General features: G+C 37.7%; 1 protein-coding gene across 6 annotated transcripts in view; it reads right to left on the reverse strand.

Moving 5' to 3' along the window:
• Positions 1-20,771, reverse strand: part of LOC127854259 (mitogen-activated protein kinase kinase kinase 15-like) — a 68,779-nt gene that overhangs the window by 17,091 nt on the left and 30,917 nt on the right. For 2 of the 6 annotated variants that reach the window (XM_052389284.1, XM_052389283.1), the window contains exons 16-27: positions 19,177-19,304; positions 18,737-18,840; positions 17,021-17,159; positions 15,701-15,762; positions 15,229-15,294; positions 13,695-13,795; positions 12,907-12,975; positions 10,514-10,578; positions 10,260-10,332; positions 9,705-9,812; positions 4,168-4,236; positions 331-384 (exon numbers count right to left, since the gene is read on the reverse strand). In XM_052389284.1, the coding sequence (XP_052245244.1) occupies positions 331-384; positions 4,168-4,236; positions 9,705-9,812; positions 10,260-10,332; positions 10,514-10,578; positions 12,907-12,975; positions 13,695-13,795; positions 15,229-15,294; positions 15,701-15,762; positions 17,021-17,159; positions 18,737-18,840; positions 19,177-19,304 (1,038 nt within the window). The remainder of the gene's footprint in view (positions 1-330; positions 385-4,167; positions 4,237-9,704; positions 9,813-10,259; positions 10,333-10,513; positions 10,579-12,906; positions 12,976-13,694; positions 13,796-15,228; positions 15,295-15,700; positions 15,763-17,020; positions 17,160-18,736; positions 18,841-19,176; positions 19,305-20,771) is intronic. The other 4 variants (XM_052389287.1, XM_052389286.1, XM_052389285.1 and 1 more) reach the window with 3 other exon arrangements.

Below are 20,771 nucleotides of genomic sequence, written 5' to 3' on the forward strand. Positions count from 1 at the left end.
TATCTCAGCTCAGTCCCAAACAAATATGAATGGTTTGCAAAATATCATGTTTGATTTGTTGATCCAAATGAAGTCAATGCACCCAGATCAGAGTTATGGTGTGATATTTGACTGATTGAGTTCACCTAGCAAACTGAAATGCTACTGGCATGTCTAGTCCTGTCATAGACATCTGCTTCAGATGCACCGAATTACCCTCTTCCAAAAACAGCAGTCATGCCAAAACCTGGGTACAAAAACTGCCCACATTCTTATAATATTAAAGTTTAAACTAACTAGGGGACAATGAGACAGTTAATGAGTCTGAGGTTACACTCTGGTGACACTTACTCTGTACCAACAGCAGTTCCGTCTGACTCGGCTCGTTTACGAAACGGCATGAACCTAGAATTTCACAACACACTGATTACACCAACCTTGCTACATAAATGTATGTGCACAATCACCCCCAACAAGCACTCAATAGAGGTTACTGAACTGGGAACAAATGTAATTTACCAATCAAACATGAGGTTTATGCTAAAGGCATAGCATTGTCTTTTCACTAATGAGGTTTACGCTTAAGGCATAGCATTGTCTTTTCACTAAAGTGTACCATTGTTGCAATACGCTTATACAATATGAAATGTTTTTTATGTAACAAATATCTACTTCACTTATCATTTTCTTTGTTACTGTATTGTGTTATATAATTAAATCACTTTTGAGCAATACAACTAAAACAGACTGGCCCTTTATAGTTAATATGGTTAACAGCCAATTCTAGCAAGTATATAATTGACCTAATGATATAATTGTGTCATACGAAATAAAGGTGCTTTTTATTTGACACAGGGACCTTAATTTTTACCCTACCTGACACCGTTGCTTAAAAAGGTGGTACATTTACTGAAACTTAGAACACTTAACAAATGTTAGTGTTATTTTGATGACCGATGACAGCTTTAGTGTGTCAGTGTTGATTACCTCTGATACACACAGGAGTCTAAAAGGATCCTAACAGTATATCTGCACTATGGGTTAGGTGAACTAAATAGTACAGACATGAAACAACTATAAACTGATAGCTTTGAAAGCACAATAAGTTCTTATAATTTGGCATTGTTTTCATCAGATGCTATAAAGCTGTTAGAAAGCTGATATTTTGAGGTTGATGGATCGATATAATATTCTAAAAACATATATTTTTACACAAATCATTAGTAATATGCTAGTTTCTGAAAATAGAAGGTTAGAAATAATTAAAAATAAACTGATATTAGTAAACAAATATTAAATGAAACCAAAAAAGAGTATATCATAGTTAACAAAGTCAAATAATTATCGATTATAACTAATAAAAAACAATTATGCAGCAATTAGGTTTTTACCCCTGGCATCCACATGAACAACATTTTCCTGGACTGTTACATTTCTTAATTTATTGATAAAACAAGGGACAAAATTGTCACAAAACCAGGTTTTCATTGTGAAAAAAAAATCTGATAAAGGGAGAAAACTCAAACTGAACTTTTGAAATGACCAAAAAAAATTAACCCCCTTTGTAAGTTTTTTTTTTTTTTTAAATCTATTTTTAGTCGTGGCGACCTTGACATTGGAGATATTGACGTGATTCTTTCGTGGGACACACCGTCCCATGATGGTGAACAAATGTGCCAAATGATTTTAAAATCTCACAATGAATGACATAGTTATGCCAGGACAAGCTCATTTATGGCCATTTTTGACCTTTGAACTCAAAGTGTGACCTTGACCTTGGAGATATCGACGTAATTATTTCGCGCGACACACCGTCCAATGATGGTGAACAAATGTGCCAAATGATTTTAAAATCTGACGATGAACGACATAGTTATGGCTCGGACAAGCTCATTTATGGCCATTTTTGACCTTTGAACTCAAAGTGTGACCTTGACCTTGGAGATATCGACGTAATTATTTCGCGCGACACACCGTCCAATGATGGTGAACAAATGTGCCAAATGATTTTAAAATCTGACAATGAACGACATAGTTATGGCCCGGACAAGCTTATTCCGCCAGCCCGCCAGCCAGCCAGCCAGCCCGCCAGCCAGCCCGCCAGCCAGCCAGCCCGCCAGCCAGCCAGCCCGCCCGCATTCGCCAATCTAATAACCAGTTTTTTCCTTCGGAAAACCTGGTTAAAAAGTGAAGTCCAGGAAAATGTAAAGAGAGATGAAAGAGAATGTAAAATAAACACCAAGCATGTGTGCATGCTGAAAAGAAGACTGAGTGAGAGAGGGAGAAGTCTGGCTCTAGACTACCAGTACCAGGCCCAACACAGTGGGGACTATGCCTTTGTAACCTACCAGCCTACATTTGTTACCCTGCCCATCAGCACACACACTGGTTACCCTGCTCATCAGCCCACATTGGTTACCCTGCCCATCAGCCCACATTGGTTACCCTGCTCATCAGCTCACATTGTTTACCCTGCCCATCAGCCCACACTGGTTACCCTGCCCATCAGCCCACACTGGTTACCCTGCCCATCAGCTGACACTGGTTACCCTGCCCATCAGCCCACATTTGTTACCCTGCCCATCAGCCCACATTTGTTACCCTGCCCATCAGCCCACATTGGTTACCCTGCCCATCAGCCCACATTGGTTACCCTACTTATCAGCCCACACTGTTTACCCTGCCCATCAGCCCACACTGTTTACCCTGCCCATCAGCCCTAACTGGTTATCCAGCCCATCAGCCCACATTGTTTACCCTGCCCATCTGCCCACATTGGTTACCCTGCCCATCAGCCCGCACTGGTTACCCTACCCATCAGTCCACACTGGTTACCCTGCCCATCAGCCCAAACTGGTAACCCTGCCCATCAGCCCGCATTGGTTACCCTGCCCATCAGCCTGCACTGATAACCCTGCCCATCAGCCCACACTGGTTACCCTGCCCACAGCCCACACTTGTTACCCTGCCCATCAGCCCACACTGATTACCCTGCCCACAGCCCACACTGGTTACCCTGCCCATCAGCCCACACTGATTACCCTGCCCACAGCCCACACTGGTTACCCTGCCCATCAGCCAGCACTGGTTACCCTGCCCATCAGCCCACACTTGTTACCCTGCCCACAGCCCACACTGGTTACCCTGCCCATCAGCCCACACTGGTTACCCTGCCCATCAGCCCACACTGGTTACCCTGCCCACAGCCCACACTGGTTACCCTGCCCATCAGCCCACACTGGTTACCCTGCCTACAGACCACACTTGTTACCCTGCCCATCAGCCCACACTGATTACCCTGCCCACAGCCCACACTGGTTACCCTGCCCACAGCCCACACTGGTTACCCTGCCCATCAGCCCACACTGGTTACCCTGCCCATCTGCCCGCACTGGTTACCCTGCCCATCAGCCCACACTGGTTACCCTGCCCATCAGCCCACACTGGTTACCCTGCCCATCAGCCCACACTGATTACCCTGCCCATCAGCCCACACTGGTCACCCTTCCCATCAGCCCACACTGGTTACCCTGCTTTTCAGCCCACACTGGTTCAAGCATAAAATCATTTATCCATGACAAATGGACACTCAAGCACATGGGGTAGGAAGCCTGCAATTGTCAAAATGTACAGTTGCGCTCCTGATTATTCATGCGAGCCATATTGATTTTTAAATTTGTATAATTTTATCTTTTAATTTGTATAATTTAATTATTTATTTTATTGATTTAATCAGAGAAGGGTGAACAGTGGAGCATGCACATAAAGTTCTTAAAGCCCATATGTGAACAATTCATCTACTAAATACATGTCATTATCATGTTTAAAAGGTCATATTCGCACTGCCCATGTGACTGACATAACAAAATGCAGTGGTGATTGTAATGGCTAGAAATCCTCCTAGCAGAGTGATCTGAATATTCCTGCATAACAATCACTGTAACCAGGATTTACTGATCAAAATATACCAAGACCTACTGACAACCATGATCATCTTCATTTACAACCAAGATCATTTTTTCGATCTTAAGTGGCAAAGAACATCCCAATCCTAGACACGTTTTTTTAAACCGTTAATGCCAATGGTTAATCGTCTGTGGCAGTTGGTTGCTATGGCAGCTGGGTAAATAGATACCAGAGTGGGAGGGCGGGGGACTAGTAGCCACATGCCAGACTGAGAGAGCCTACCTGGCAGTTAGGTCAAGCCCGCTAAATGTGTGCGAACTTTTTGATCGTTTATGACCGGGCGTTGATGTGCTGCAATCATACATGTTAAAACACCATGCATATCACAGAACAAACAAATCAAATACATATATCACTATACATTGCAGAAATTACCTACACAATTTTTTGAATTCTTTGATTTGAAAATTCACAAAAATTCCTTGTCAATGCCTTTAAGATTCTTTCATTAACTCAACAAAAATTTGTGCAAGCTTTTGAGTTAATTTTACCAAGTGACTTAGTTTCGATACCATGTGAACTATTGCTGAACTCGACTCAAATATCATCGGGACAAGTTTTCTGAGCAACTTTTATATAGAGTTACCAAAAAATGTGAGTGTTCACAAGTTTTTTTAACTTGACAAAGTGATGTAGTATTTTTTAACTTACATGGCCCAGTTTCTAACATGGCCAAGATATCACGGGGGGAAATATTACTATCAAGTTTAAAAAGATTGATCAATAAATGTGGCCTCTTCCTACTGTGGTTACAAGTTTTTTCTTTTATTTGACCTAGTGACCTAAATTTTTAACTAAGGTGACCACGTTTCAAAATCAGCCCACATATAATAAGGGCTTCTGTTCTACGTAAGTTTTGATATAATCAGGGTATAAATGTAACCTCTAAAGTTTTCACAAGGTTTTACTATAACCATATAAGGAAATACTTAATAGCCCTGTGCTTTGGGAGCCATGTTTTTGAACAGACAAGAACCATTTTCAAACTCAGCTAAGACATCATTAAAACAAATATAATAAGCAAAATTCCTGATTATAGGGAAAATAATGTGAATTCTACAGTGTTCAAAGGGTTTCACTATTGCTATATTCAGAACCAATTTCGAAGTCAGCTGAATCATTATTAGGAAAACATTTCAGAGCAAGTTAAATGAAGATAGGGCTAACAAGAGATGTGTTTGTCAGAAACACAATGCCCCCTATTGCGCCGCTTTGAAATCAAATGTCTATATATCATTTGGCAGGTTTAGAAATTATCTCCCTTTTAAAGCTTATTACTTCCCTTGTATTGAATTTTTTTACTATTGACCTTAAATGATGACCTTGACCTTTCACCACTCAAAATGTGAAGCTTCATGAGATACACATGCATGCCAAATATCAAGTTGCTATCTTCAATATTGCAGAAGCTATGGCCAATATTAAAGTTTTCACAAGGACAGACAGACGGACAGTTCAAATGCTATATGCCACCCTACGGGGGGGCATAAAAAGCTGACCTCTAGAGAGTTAACAAGGGTAATCCTATAGACATATAAGGAAAACTACCACATCCCCTGGTGGCCATGTTTTTCAATGAAGCGGATCCCTACCCAAGCTTTGCTGAAATTCGAACAAATGTTCTAAGCAAGTTTCATGATGATTGAGCAAAAACGTGACTTCAGCACTGTTCACAACCTTTTTCTTTCAGATGACATAGACTTAGTTTATGAGATTATGTGACCCAGTAAGCCACATGGTCAATATATCATTAAAACAAATATTTTGACCAAGCTTTATGTCAACATAACTTTGGCTACAGACTATTAACATATGTTGATGAAACACAACTTGTGACAGACAAAAGGCGATCACAAAAGCTAAAAACTTATTTAATATGAATTTGTTGTACTTGTTGGTGTTGTTTTTTTTTTGGTACATTCATCGTGTATTGATGTAGAGTTCTTAAACTTTTTCAGAAATTCAAATAATGATGAAAAGAAATCTTGAATTCACCTTTGGCCTACTTTTTCAATCCACATGTTCATACAGAATGATCTCTGAGAGAAGAGTTTTGAACATTAGACAGTAATGTATGGCCCCTGCTAGACAGTAGTTTGTGGCCCCTGCCTAGCACAGTGGCAAAGTGTGAATAGTTTGGTTAAATCAGTTCCTTCAGAAACATGTTTATCACATGCCAAACCCTGTTTCCCATGTAATTTAACCATTACGAATATTTTTATCTTACACATGTGTAATACACTTTTAAAGTGTTTTTATTGGCTTTTTTTTGTTTGATATACCAATTGCATTTTGCTATTTTGCTGAAATGACGTTGCAATGTCAAATGACGTCACGAAATGTAAACAGCATTTGGGATTAATCATTATGTTTGCATAAATATTTATTTAATTTGCTCATTTAAAAGCATGTGATAACAAGCAAATTTGTTAAATTTATATCCCCCGCCAATATGCTTCTGGACACAAAAGTGTTATATTTGACACTCAAAAAAGCATTTTTTTTAAGATACAAAGGGCCATAACTCCATTATTATTATATATATACTAATACCAAGTTTCAATTAAATCCGTCAAAGCACTTCCAAGATATGGCTCTGGACGGACGTAAGACGGACGGACAACGCCAAAACAATGTCACTCCGCCAATGGCGGGGGATAAAAAAATATCTGACATTCGTTGTCATTTATACCATATTTTATAAAACTCATCCAGGAAATTTCTTAGTAAGCGAGCCTTTTACAAAATTCCTGAACTTGTTTGGTATGATATGACTACTCGTGCCAGATCCTATATATATAAGTCAGAAGGTCAAATAATACTAATGAGAAACAGTTCATGTAGTTGAAAATTTATTAAATATTTGAGTTGTTGTTTATATTTATGACTCAAATAAAAAATAAAATACAATCATATGAGTTTGCAGAGAAAAATGATAATTGAGATTGCTAAAATTGATGACGAAAAAATCATGTTCTTTTTAAAAACCAAATTAATTTGTTAAGTATAGAATTAATTTCATTTAATAACAGCAAAACAGTAAAAAAGGATGGATTGGTAAATATGAGAGAGTGTGAGTCGCAAAAAGCTTAGTTTATTTTGACTACATGTATTTAGCATCAGACTGGAGAAGACAGAACACAGAACTCACTACAAACAAGAAGAGGACAACAACAATCATAAATTAAATCTTCATACGCATTTGATAATAAACATGGAACATGCTAAGTGACATAAATGTCAAAGGTTACTGGATATGGGTAACTATGGTCAATACATGTAAACACATGATAAGGGATGTGACAGTTGTTGGCGAGCATTAGTGTCAATGTCACACCCTTCATGTCTATAGGAACACACACCACACAGCAGAACATTGTCAATGTCACACCCTTCATGTCTATAGGAACACACACCATGCAGCAGAACATTGTCAGTAATTGATACAAGGCTCTGATTAATTGAAAATCAGTTTTTACTGTGTTTGCACGCGAGTTGATGGACTCTTTTTGGCATGTAATGGACTAGACTGCTAGGGTTTTTACCAACTACTGTTAGGATGGAAACAACAAAAATACACAGGGGAAACACTGCAAGACCAAACTTGTCACCTTGGTGCCAAAGATAAGTGATCAGCATGAAAATAACTTGCACTACTGTAATTTAAAAAGAAAAAAATAATTATAAAATACAATAGGGCCATGATGGCACTTCAGCGCTCATATGATTTCTTGAACACCAACTGTTGAAGGCTTGACTTAATCTAGTTTTTTACCCCCACTGGACCCCGATTCAAACATGGCCTTAATAGTATCAAATGTAGCCTCCAGTGGTTTACAGTTTTTCACACATTTGACTTTTTGACATATTGGAAAGCACATGTTGACCCAAAGTGGTAAGAATTTTTAAAAACAGTTGACCTGGTGACCTTGCTTCTATAGGCACATGATCCCAATTCAGACTTGGCCTAAATATTGTCAAGATAAACATTCTGACCAAGTTTCACCAAGACTGAATAATAAATTTGGCTTCGATAAAGTAGAGATAAACATTCTGACCAAGTTTCACCTAGACTGAATAATGAATTTGGCTTCGATAAAGTAGAGATAAACATTCTGACCAAGTTTCACCTAGACTGAATAATAAATTTGGCTTCGATAAAGTAGAGATAAACATTCTGACCAAGTTTCACCTAGACTGAATAATAAATTTGGCCTCGATAAAGTAGAGATAAACATTCTGACCAAGTTTTACAATATTGAGACATCAATGTGGCCTCTCAAACAATATTTTTCAAAGATTTTGGTAAGAGATTGCAAATGAATGTATTCCATGACAAAATTTCAAGGGCAAAACTGGCCCCACTTACTCAAAGCTACAGGGGTTACAGCCTTTCAAAATGCATTCAAAATACCAACTGGTGTTAAAAGCATTTCAAAAACATCTCATTGCATTAAAAATACATTATACACAACAATTTTTTGTATACATTACATTCAGACTATGTATGTAAGGTAGGAATTGAAGACAACTGTAAATTTTGTTTATATTTACAGAATATATAGCCTTAACAGTCTCAATGGCACCAAGTCTAAACGAATTCCTTCAATTACATATTCAATTATTTTCATATCAGCATTTGACCTTCTTGCTATCAATATCATATTTATTATATAGCCTTTGTCATATTTATTATAGGGCCGTTGTGCATGTCTGGACATTGGTTTTATATATGTGGCCATAAGAATTGTTAGGATCTGTTCAGATTTTCAAAGTATAAAAACGTTTTGTTTTTTTAATTGCAATGTTTTGTTAGAAATGCCTCAATCATGCCACCAAAGTAAATTATGGCATGTAACATTATGAGCATGAAGCTTTACGAACAATGTCAACTTTGTAATGACATTGTCAAAACTGGATTTAGTGTTGGTTGTTGAGAAAGCATGCTTAGCAGGTGTACTGACCTATTGTGTAGACTGCAATGTTTTGACAAAAGAGATTAATATGTGTGTATGCAACTCTTGGCAGATATTTTTCTGCGAATCTGGAATTTTTCACGTGATTAGGGAATTGTTATTTGAAATTCGGAAAAATGGTCGCATTGGGAATGGTGCTGTTATACAATATCAACTTTATATAGAGGAAAAATGCTGTATAATATTTAAATACTATAGATCTACACTGAATGCAAAAAAAGCTATTTCATAATCTAGAATAATACTGTGAAACCATTATTAGTTGTCAGGCATTAATTTCCGTGTATTTCGTCAGTTGACCGATTGAAGAATTTAAGATCCTCACAAACAATTATGTCCCATATTTGAACAAAATTAAGGCTCAACCTCCTGCAAGTGACTCCCACCTGTCCTCCCTCTTTCCCCACTATGATAAATTTCAGACGTGTATTACAAACAAATCGGATATTGACTGACACATTTTTTATTTTATTTTATTTTTCAAAGTCAGAATTTGGTGAATTTAAGTGCCGACAAAAAAATAATTATTTTTTTAAATGACGGAATTTTGTGCTGGCAAAAAAAAATGGTTTCACAATAAGTCAGAACCAAAATGCATAAGAATAATGACAAACTTATCATAATGAGCATTTTAAAAGCATGCATTCCACATAATTCAGAGTTCATGTGATGTTATCTCTCTGCCACTCATCCATCTAGCCAAGCATTAGTCCAGACAAAGAATGCCTACACAATCTTGAGTATGCGTGGATGTAGGGCCTGTATGAGGCTGTATATACATACCGCTCTTCCTGCACTGTGTCCAATCCATCCAGAATGTTCTCCACACTCCCTGAGAAGCCCATGGCATTGCGTGGCATCACAGTAACTGTACTGGGGCTCTGGTGCTTTCTGAAACAACAACACAGCAACCGCTTTGTACATTAACCCTTTGCATGCTGGGAAATTTGTAGTCTGCTAAAATGTCGTCCGCTGAATTTGTAAAATTAGCATTTTCTACGATTTTTTTCAAAGAATACTATCAGAATAGCGAACAGTTTGGATCCTGATGAGACGCCACGTCCTGTGGTGTCTCATCTGGATCCAAACTGTTTGCAAAGGCCTTCAAAATTCGGTTGCAGCACTGAAAAAGTTAAAGCAAGCTTGAATTAGGAAAATACTGCCAATGAGGCAGCTCTAAATGCTGCTGTAGTAATGAACATCACAAATACACGAATTTTAGTTTTTGAAAATTTCGTAAGTAGTGTTTTCCTTCTTTTATCTTGCAATAATAATGGCCATTTGTATACATGTCATATAACCTGCCAGACATCTAGTGTGTGGTATCACAGTACATACTGGTGTTTCTGCGGCAGCTTCAGTTTGATGGTGGCTGTTGACTGCTGTCCCCTCATCATCACACCCACAGGCACTTGCAACACACACTCACAAATGAAAGTCAGACACTGGTATGCAAGGATTTCAAAACAATACAAAATAAAACACATGTATTAGAGTGTATATATTATTTCCCTAGAACTGATTACTTTAAGAAATATTCAAGTGTAAACAAGATACCCTTTAAATCATGCTCTAGAGCACAGAGAGCTTACCTGATGTGCTGCGCAAGAACTCCACTTCGGTCATCTTCTTTTTCTTCTTTCTGGGCGCCAGAGTCCTGTAAAGTATGCCTTCTGGTGAGTCTGACATGGGACAGTATCAATCTCCATACACAATATGCTCAATCAAGAAATTAATTTGTGAAACTACCTTCCTATTGAAAAAAACATTTAAAAGTTAAAATAAAACATGTGATGTACCAACTAGATCACTCATATAAACTCTCTAAATAATACAATTTTGTTAATAAATAGGCATGAGAATAATTGAATAAGACTATAGAACTAGAAATGTCCACCACTACTTGGGATTGATCGCACATATCAATTTCTTCAGTAAGACGCACATATGCACATAATGGGGTAACAATGCCTATTCACAATTCTTAAAATGGCAAGGTACAAAAATAAAACTATCAAACGATCTTATTAATGTTTTATTTCACAATTTGAACCATTAAATTCAACTTACTAACTAGTATAAATATAAATATAAGCATTCATCCTTGAAGTGTTATCGTAAACACATTAAACATACTATGAAACAAGAACTTTGAATCCCATGAACACAGCATTAGAAGGTTTTTGTCATGCTGCATGTGGAAGGTTTTTGTCATGCTGCATGTGGAACTGGAGAGACCAATTACTCTGTACTTCTAGGATGGACCAATCACTAAGTACTTCTAGGATAGACCAATCACTCAGTACTTCTAGGATAGACTTGAAACTTTCAATGATAGGCCAATCACTAGTCACTATTAAAGATTGGCCAATCACTGGTTTTTAAAGGATGGACAAATCACTAGGTTCTTTCAAGGATTGGCGAATCACTTAGTACTTTCAAGGTTGGGCCAATAACTTGGTTCTTTCAATGATGGGCCAATCACTAGGTAAATTCAAAGTTGAGCTAATCAGTACATTCGAGGATTGGCCAATCACTAGGTACTTCCAAGGAAGGGTCACACACTAGGTACTTTCATAGATGGACCAAACACTAGGTACTTTCAAAGATGGACCAATCATTAGGCACTTCCAAAGATGGGCAAATCACTAGGCACATTCAAAGATGAGACAATCACTAGGTACATTTGAGGATGGGCCAATCACTAGGTACTTACAAGGAAGGGTCAAACACTAAGAACTTTCAAGGATGGACCAATCACAAGGTACTTCCAAGGATGGGCAAATCCCTAGGTACATTCAAGGATGGACCAATCACTAGGAACATTAAAGGATGGGCCAAACATAAGTTACTTCCAAGGATGGGCCAATCACCAAGTACTTCAAGGGTGGACCAAACACTAGGTACATTCAAGGATGGGTAAATCACTAGGTACTTCGATAGAAGGTCCAATCAATAGGTACTCTCAAGGATGGACCAATCAATAGGTACTTCCAAGGATGGGCCAATCACTAGGTACATTCAAGGATAGTCCAATTACTAGGTACATTCAAGGATGGGCCAATTACTAGGTACATTCAAGGACGGGCCAATTACTAGGTACATTCAAGATGGAGCCAATCACTAGGTACTTCCAAGGATGGGCCAATCACTATGTATATTCAAGGATGGGCAAATAACTAGGTACATTCAAGGACAAGCAGATCTCTAGGCACATTCAAGGATAGGACAATCACTAGTCACTTTCAAGGATGGGCAAATCAGTAAGTACTTCAAGGATGGACCAAATAATTGGTACTTCTAGGATGGACCAACCATTAAGTATTTGTAAGGTTGGACCAATCACTAGATACTTTCAAAGATGGGCCAACCACTAAGTACTTCCAAGGATGAGCAAATCACTAGGTACATTCAAGGATGGGCCAATCACGAGACATATTCAAGGATGGGTCAATCACTAGGTACATTCAAGGATGGGCAAATCACTAGACATATTCAAGGATGGGCCTATAATTAAGTACTTCCAAGAATGGGTCAATCACTAGGTACATTCAAGGATGGACCTGTCACTAAGCACTTTCAAGGATGGACCAATCACTAAGTACTTTTAAAGATGGACCAATCACTAAGTACTTTCAAGGATGAACCAATCAGGTAATTCAAGGCTGGGCAAATCACTTGGTACTTTTAATCAGGAATAGGACAACTATGACCAACTGTCAAGGATGGGGTAATTTCAAGGTACTTTCAAGGACTAACCTATCATTAAGCTTTTTCAAACAATTCTTCCAAACACTAGCTAATATCAAGGTACTTTCAAGGATGGGCCTATCACTATGCACTTTTATGGAGGGCATTTCATACGGTACTTTTTACAATAGTCCAGTCACTAGATACATTCAATGACAGGCATATCACGAGATTCTTTCAAGGACAGGCTAATAACTAGGTACTTTCAAGGATACAACAATCACAGGGTACTTACTCTACAATGAAGGGCTCCTCTAGCAACTTGGCTGCTGTTGGACGCTGCTTCGGGTCCTTGTGGAAGCATCTGCAACGAAAGACACTCAGGTAACAATAGTGCCATATACAAACATACACTTTAATAATTATGCAAATATTTTAAACTACATGAGTGAATGTTATGTTGATACAATTTAAACATCTTTCCCACAGAGAATTAATGCTGTAGGAATCACAATAAGTTAATGCTAACTTAAAGTGGATAATCAAAACATGTCTTGTCATACTGTTAAACAATTATATGTTATGTTTTGTTTTATCAAATTTTTATCTTAAACATAATGATGCTATTTTTAATATAACTTCCATGTATTCAACAATTGAGTTGTAATACAAACATTGCTGGATTTTTTTCTTTTTTACCATGACAAATGCTTAGAAGAGTGCTTGAAGTTTGCCTCGTAATTTCTGTATGTATTTCTCCTATCTGTATAGTAAGTTGACCACTTTGTAGATGATTATTATTTATATTGAAGATTTCAACATAATTATCCAAGAAAATTGAACATTCTCGTAACCACTTTTTTGTTTCCTCACACTTTGCATCATTTATTAAATTAAAGGCGGTTGCCGCAATAAAATAATTTATCCAAAGTAATGAAAGTGAACGCTTCAGGTTTTTCTAGGCCATGTTTATTCCACATTAACAGTATATCTAATGTGTCTGTCTTAGAGCCAGAAGGATATATGTAAACACTCAAGAGCTCCTTGTTGCAATCCCATTGGCTGCCAGCTGTTGCTACTCACTTCAACAGGAAGTCCTTGGCGGCCTCAGACAGGCTGTCTGGGATCTCAGGATGGATCTTGTAGAAGCCCACCTTGAACATGGCCGCCTCAGGACTACCCAGCTGCAGCAAGGACACACAAACATATACATACAGTAGTACATTACGTCAAGTTGGTTAGGTGAAGTTGTAACTCACAACAAGAGCTGTCTCCATAGGATGACATATGCCCCCAATAAACGCTTTGATAGAAGTTATTAAAATGCACTAAGTGACCCCGTGACCTAGTTTTTGACCCGACATGACCCATATTCAAACTTGACCTAGATATGTCTAGATAAAACTTCTGACCAAGTTTGGTAAAGATTGGATGAAAACTATTTGAATTAGAGAGCGGACACGAAAAGTGTGACAGACTGTGCAAAAACTATATACCCCCTTTTCTTCCAAAGGAGGCATAAAAAGCCAAGCCATAAGATGACGGTACTTGACTCAACCAAAGAGACTGATACACATTACCAGAAAACACTGCTAATGTAATATTCATGTATTATATACCGTTATCTGCACATAATTCATTTAATACCAAGACAAATCACAAACTATTTTATGTCTATTACATATTTGCGCAAAATGACTTGATATCAATGTATGTTGAAGCAAATTCATACATCAAGTAATTCTTTTTTTTTTCCGGCATAACACTTACTTCCAAAAATAACCAAACATTTGTATTGACAAAAGAAAGTAGCCCAGCTACTTCTATGATATCAAAACAACAAATCAAGCAGCAAATTAAATTTCTTGTAAAAAAAAAAGTTGAATGCAATATCTATTTGTGGCAAAAAAAGATTGGTAAATAACAAAAGGACAATATAGATCCACTTGCTTTACTAACAAGCAAATTCGTTGAATTGATATCACCTGCCAATATGCTTCTGGACACAAAAGTGTTATATTTGACACTCAAAAAAGCATTTTTTCAAGATGCAAAGGGCCATAACACCTTTATTATCCAATGATGTACAATGCCATTTGGCGTGCATCATCCTCTTATCCATATATATACTCATACCAAGTTTCAATGAAATCAGCCAAAGCACTTTAGAGATAAGGCTCCGGACACAAAAAAGCATTTTTCCAAGATACAAAGGGCCATAACTCTGTTATTAACAGATGGTGTACAATACCATCTGGCGTGCATCCTCTTATCCATATCTTATCCATATATATACTCATACCAAGTTTTATTGAAATCCGCCAAAGCACTTCCAAGATATGGCTCTGGACACAAAAGTGCCGGACGGCCGGACGGAAAGACGGATGGTGTACAATACCATCTGGCGTGCATCCTCAACGCCAAAACAATATTCCTCCGCCTATGGCTGGGGATAACAATCACTGCTTTTATAGCTCAGTCAAAAAAGACAAACATAGCAGGCACTGGATCTAACAGGGAAATAGACTTGAGGGTCTCAATATAATATCCATACACAACTTTATATAAACCAGAAAACATAGGAACAGTGCAAACACAGTTGAAATGTGTATCTTACCTCTATAAATGGAGGTTTTCCAGTAGCCATTTCTATCACAGTGCAACCTAATGACCAAATGTCAGCCTGAAAAGAAAGCATTAATTATTGACTACTACTGTGTATTTCATTGTGAACGCTATAGCATAACAGGATGAATGACGAATCCAAAACACAGAAAATTAAATCAAAAGCATAAAATGGACATATGAATCAAGCAGAACATTGACAATGATATCGTGCTAAACCATATACCACTTAGATACGTATTTTGACGCATTTGTAGTCCCTTCGAAAGTTATATTTAATTCAAGACCTTTTTTACTTAATTCAAGTTTTAAAGGCTTCATTCCAAGCCTTAGTTTCTGATGAGCAGCAAACAGCATAAAACCTGAACAGACTGTGAGTTACTCGCAGGCTGTTCTGGTTTTATGCTGGTTGCAAAATCCATTTTCACTTTGCTTCTTATGGAGGAAAGGGTTAAATGACTTACTGGTGGCCCATATCCTCTCATGCCTCTGTCAATAACCTCAGGGGCCATGTACTGCATGGTACCTGCACAGAGACATTCAAACATTAACCCTTTGCATGTTGGGAAATTTGTAGTCTGCTAAAATGTCGTCTGTTGAATTCCTAAAATTTGCATTTTCTTTGATTTAAAAAAAATAATACTATCAGAATAGCAAACAGTTTGGATCCAGATGAGACGCCACATTATGTGGCATCTCATCTGGATCCAAACTGTTTGCAAAGGCCTTCAAAATTCGGTTCCAGCACTGAAAGAGTTAAAACTGTAACCACATCATACAGCAAACACTTACCCTTCACTAGTTACAACACAGAAATTACCTTACAACTTATTTCACTGTAAATGTATTTAAAAGACGGACATGATGTAAACCTGAGTTTGAAGTAAACCAATTATGAAACTCGACCTGGTGAGCTTGTTTTGGACACATGTGACTTACCTTAGGTATTGTAAAAAATAACATTGTGACCAAGTTACATCAAGAACGAGCCACAAATGATGCTTCTGGGTGATAACAAGCGTTTTCTAAGATTTGACCTGGTCACCTAGTGTTTGCATGCTCATGACCAGATTCACATTTGACCTTTATATTCTCTTCAAATTTCATCCAGACATAGTCATTAATGTGGCATTGAGAGTGATTTAATGGTTTTTGAACAGGTGACCTAGTTTTTGGACACACATGACCAAGTTTTACATGCAGCCTTGATATGCAGGGTGCAGGACCAACATGGTTTGTAGGGGTTTACACACAGGCTGGACAGAATGTTCAAACCGTTAAGTACTTTATTTTAGAAAATATCTTAAATTATTGAAATACATTTGCAAACTTCTTAAGTGATTAATAGAAAGCTTTTCTTGCATTTTGTGCCAATATCTTAAGATTTAAGAATACATCATTGAATACATCTGAAATATGTGCCAAAATTTCACGTTGCATGCAGAATAGCTGTAAACATGAATGTGTTACACATCGAATTTTTGGCCAAGAACACAGATTTGTTAAATAAAGTAATTTTGATGTGTCCGCGCAGGCTAATCAGGGACAACACTTTCCGCCTAAACTGGATTTTCGGTAATGAGGGACTTCCTTGAAACTAATAATAACATAAAAGCGGAAAGTGTCATCCCTGATTAGCCTGTGCAGACTTCAGAGGCTAATCTGGGACAACACTTTACGCACATCCATTATGTCCAGTTTTCTCAGAACGCGACTCATATTATCATTTAAAACATAGCAAGAACCCTCTCATGACTGGAGTTCTGCCAGTGTTCTACATATACCTGCAAATGTTTCTGCACATGGGTTGATCCCAGCCAGCCGTTTGGAGGTGCCAAAGTCTGATATCTTGAGCACCCCACTGTAGGTGTTCACAAGAACATTATCCCCTTTGATGTCTCGGTGCACAATCCTGTTCTCATGCTGCAACATACATCATTCAATCAATCAGCTTTGAACATTTGAAGGAGGTGCAAACGTTGAGCATTGGTTAAATTAATCTTTAATTAGATTTATTGAATTACTCGCCAAAGTTAAAGTGCATAGAACTCAGCAAAACTAAATTTGTGACTGACAAATAAATAATTTACTGTACATCAACATGGTATGAACAACACTGCTATAAAGTTTGTTTTGATACACAGAAAGCTGTTTGCAAGGCATAGTACACATATCCAATTACCGTATATCACTATTTGACTGAATTGTAGGGCAAATATATCTGCAAGGACATTGCGACACACATTTAAATAATGACCTGCATTTCTACATGGTATAAAGAACAATCATGTTTAATTTGACTAAATAGAAGGAAAAAAAGTTCTGCAAAGAATATCGCAACATACACAAAAATAATGTCATGCATTTCTATATAGTAAATTGCATGTATTTTTACAGTTTCATGTTGATAAGCAGAAAACTGAGAGATTAGTTTTCTATATTATGTAAACACCAACAACGACGTTAAGAATACAAATATTGCCCGAGTTCAAAACTCTGCTAACAATATCACGACATACATTAATATGATATTTTTTACTTCTTCATCATACTAACAACATATCTCTAAGGTTTCATGTTGATAAACGTGTATGATGAGTATGTGACACAAAGTGCACATGTAAAATGATGCTACATGATCAAAATGTGCCAAGATTCAAGAGCATATAACTTTTTCAATATCTCATTTTCAGACATTCCCAAAAATGCCGGACAGTCAGACCTGACCGACGTTTTTAAGACAGGTCCGATTGAAAATGCTTTGTTGCCGGTCCGATTGTAAGCTACATAATTAAATAGTAAATGTTTATTTATTTAAAAGAATTAAAACCTGAAAATAAACAAGAGCTGTGTTTGTCAGAAACACAATGCCCCCTATTGCGCCGCTTTGAAGCCATATATTTGACCTTTGACCTTGAAGGATGACCTTGACCTTTCACCACTTAAAAAGTGCAGCTCCATGAGATACACATGCATGCCAAATATCAAGTTGCTATCTTCAATATTGCAAAAGGTATGACAAAGGTTAAATTTTTGGTTTAAGTTTTGTGAAACACGCATACAATGACAGACAGGCCAAAAACAACATATCCCCGATCATTTGATCCGGGGGCATAAAGAGCTTAAATGAACAGTAAAAATAATGTCATACTTTTGTTAGCTTTGATGAGTAACCAAAATTTGCCCAAATTCAAGAGCACATAACTATGCAAAGAATATTGCTTCATAAAGGGAAACTTCTAGGTAGTATTAACAGCATACTTATAAAGTTTCATGTTAATGGCAGGAAACTGAGAGACTAGTTGGTGACAAAATATACACATCTGCAGCTTGACCGACCAACTGACCAACACTGCTTTCAGTACCCCCGCCCCCCTAACTAACACTTTGTTTGAAGGGGTTAATATATGGAATGAATGAACACTGATGTCATGTCCTTTATTTGCATTAACATCCTCTTACTACCAGTCAATACATATGATGGTTATCAGGGACGGTACCAGATACATCAGGCCCTCAAGAATCTGCTTGGTATAGAAGGCAATTGTTGGTTCATTGTTGAGCAAAGGGCCCCACTTGGAACTCAGAAGCTGGGACAAACTCCCTGAAAAACAAAACATTCAATGCAAACATCACTTTTGAAAACTTAAGATTAAAACCAGTAATCATAGCCATTAGCCACCATGTCCCAAGTATCAGGCTGAGATAAAGCTTAATCAAATGAACTTCAAAATAGCATTAAGTAAAATAATCATTTTTACTGAAAGTTGGATGTATACCAAACATATTATTACAGCAAAAATAATTGGCCCTTCAAGCAGTACAAACATATACTGCATATTTATGATACATGACCAAAAACAGGCTTCAGAAGGTGTAGAAAGCATTACCCAAAAAATGCACCATTCACATTGGTATCGATTCCTTATTGAAACACTACCTCCAGGTACTTGTTCCATGAAGATCTTGAAGAAGCCTCCCTCACTGATGGAGCCCAGGTACTTGACAATGTTCTTGTGGCTGAGACGCGAGTGTAGCTTGATCTCCTCATGCAGAGGCTGAACCTCCCTGAACCAATCATCAAGTCAGTTACATAGTTAGACCCAAACTGAACCTCTCTGAACCAATCATAAATGCAGTAACACTGTTAGACCCAAACTGAACCTCTCTCCAGGGCTCAACATTAACCTAAAAACCAATTTGCCCTGCCGGGCAAGTACTTAGAAAATCTACTTGCCCTCAGAATGTAAAGTCACTTGCCCAAACATGAAATATAACTGTGAACCTCATATTTTTTAATGAAGATCAACATGATACACCACTAAACCTTTTTTATTTGTGCACATTTAACAAAATTATTACAGCAATTAAAGTCTAATTAAAGTCTAAATAAATGCTCTTTGTTCTTTTTGCACTTGCCCGGGAGGACAACTGGATTATAAAATAACTTGCCCGGACCCAATTTTACTTGCCAGGGGCAATAGGACGACTGTTAATATTGAGCCCTGCCTCTCTCAACCAATCATAAATGCAGTAACACTGTTCTACCCAAACTGAACCTCTCTCAACCAATCATAAATGCAGTAACAGTGCTAGACCCAAACTGAACCTCTCTCAACCAATCATAAAGGCAGTAACACTGTTGGACCCAAACTGAACCTCTCTCAACCAATCATAAAGGCAGTAACACTGTTAGACCCAAACAGAAACCTCTCTTAACCAATCATAGGCAGTAACGCTGTTAGACCCTAACTGAAACTCTCTCAACCAATCATAAAGGCAGTAGCAGTGTTAGACCCAAACTAAACCATAATCAAGGCATTTACACAGTAAGACTCAAACTGAACCTCTTTTACCCTAATCAATGCAGATACACAGTCAGACCAAGACTGAACTTCTCTTTACCAATCATCAAGGCAGTTAGACAGACTCAACCTGAACTTCTCTTAACCAATCATGGTGACATAATTCTACCCTAAACAAACTTCTATTAACCAATAAACAAGACAGTTACACAGTTAGACCCAAACTTAATTTCTCTGAATCAAGCGTCAGAGTGGTTACATAATTAGACCCAAACTAAACTTCTCTTAACCAATCATCAAGGCTGTTACACAGTTAGACCCTAACCTAATTTCTCTTAACCAATCGTCAGGGCGGTTACATTATTAAACCCAAACTGAATTTATCTTAACCAATCATCAAGGCAGTTACATTGTTAGTCCCAAACTGATTTTCTCTTAACCAATCATCAAGGCAGTAACACTGTTCGACCCAAACTGAACCTCGCTTAACCAATCATTAATGCAGCTACATAGTTAGACCCAAACTAAACCTCTCTCAACCAATCATAAAGGCAGTTACACAGTTAGACCCAAACTGAACCTCTCTTAACCCTTTCCCACTCAGAGGCAAAGTGAAAATGGCATAAAAATACGTATTTAAGTGGTAAAGGGTTAACCAATCATCAAGGCAATTACATCATTAAACTCAGACTGAACCACTCTTAACCAATCATCAGGGCAGTGATACAAT

The sequence above is a fragment of the Dreissena polymorpha genome, chromosome 12 (genome assembly GCF_020536995.1).
Source record: "Dreissena polymorpha isolate Duluth1 chromosome 12, UMN_Dpol_1.0, whole genome shotgun sequence".
Classification (NCBI taxonomy): Eukaryota; Metazoa; Mollusca; class Bivalvia; order Myida; family Dreissenidae; genus Dreissena; species Dreissena polymorpha.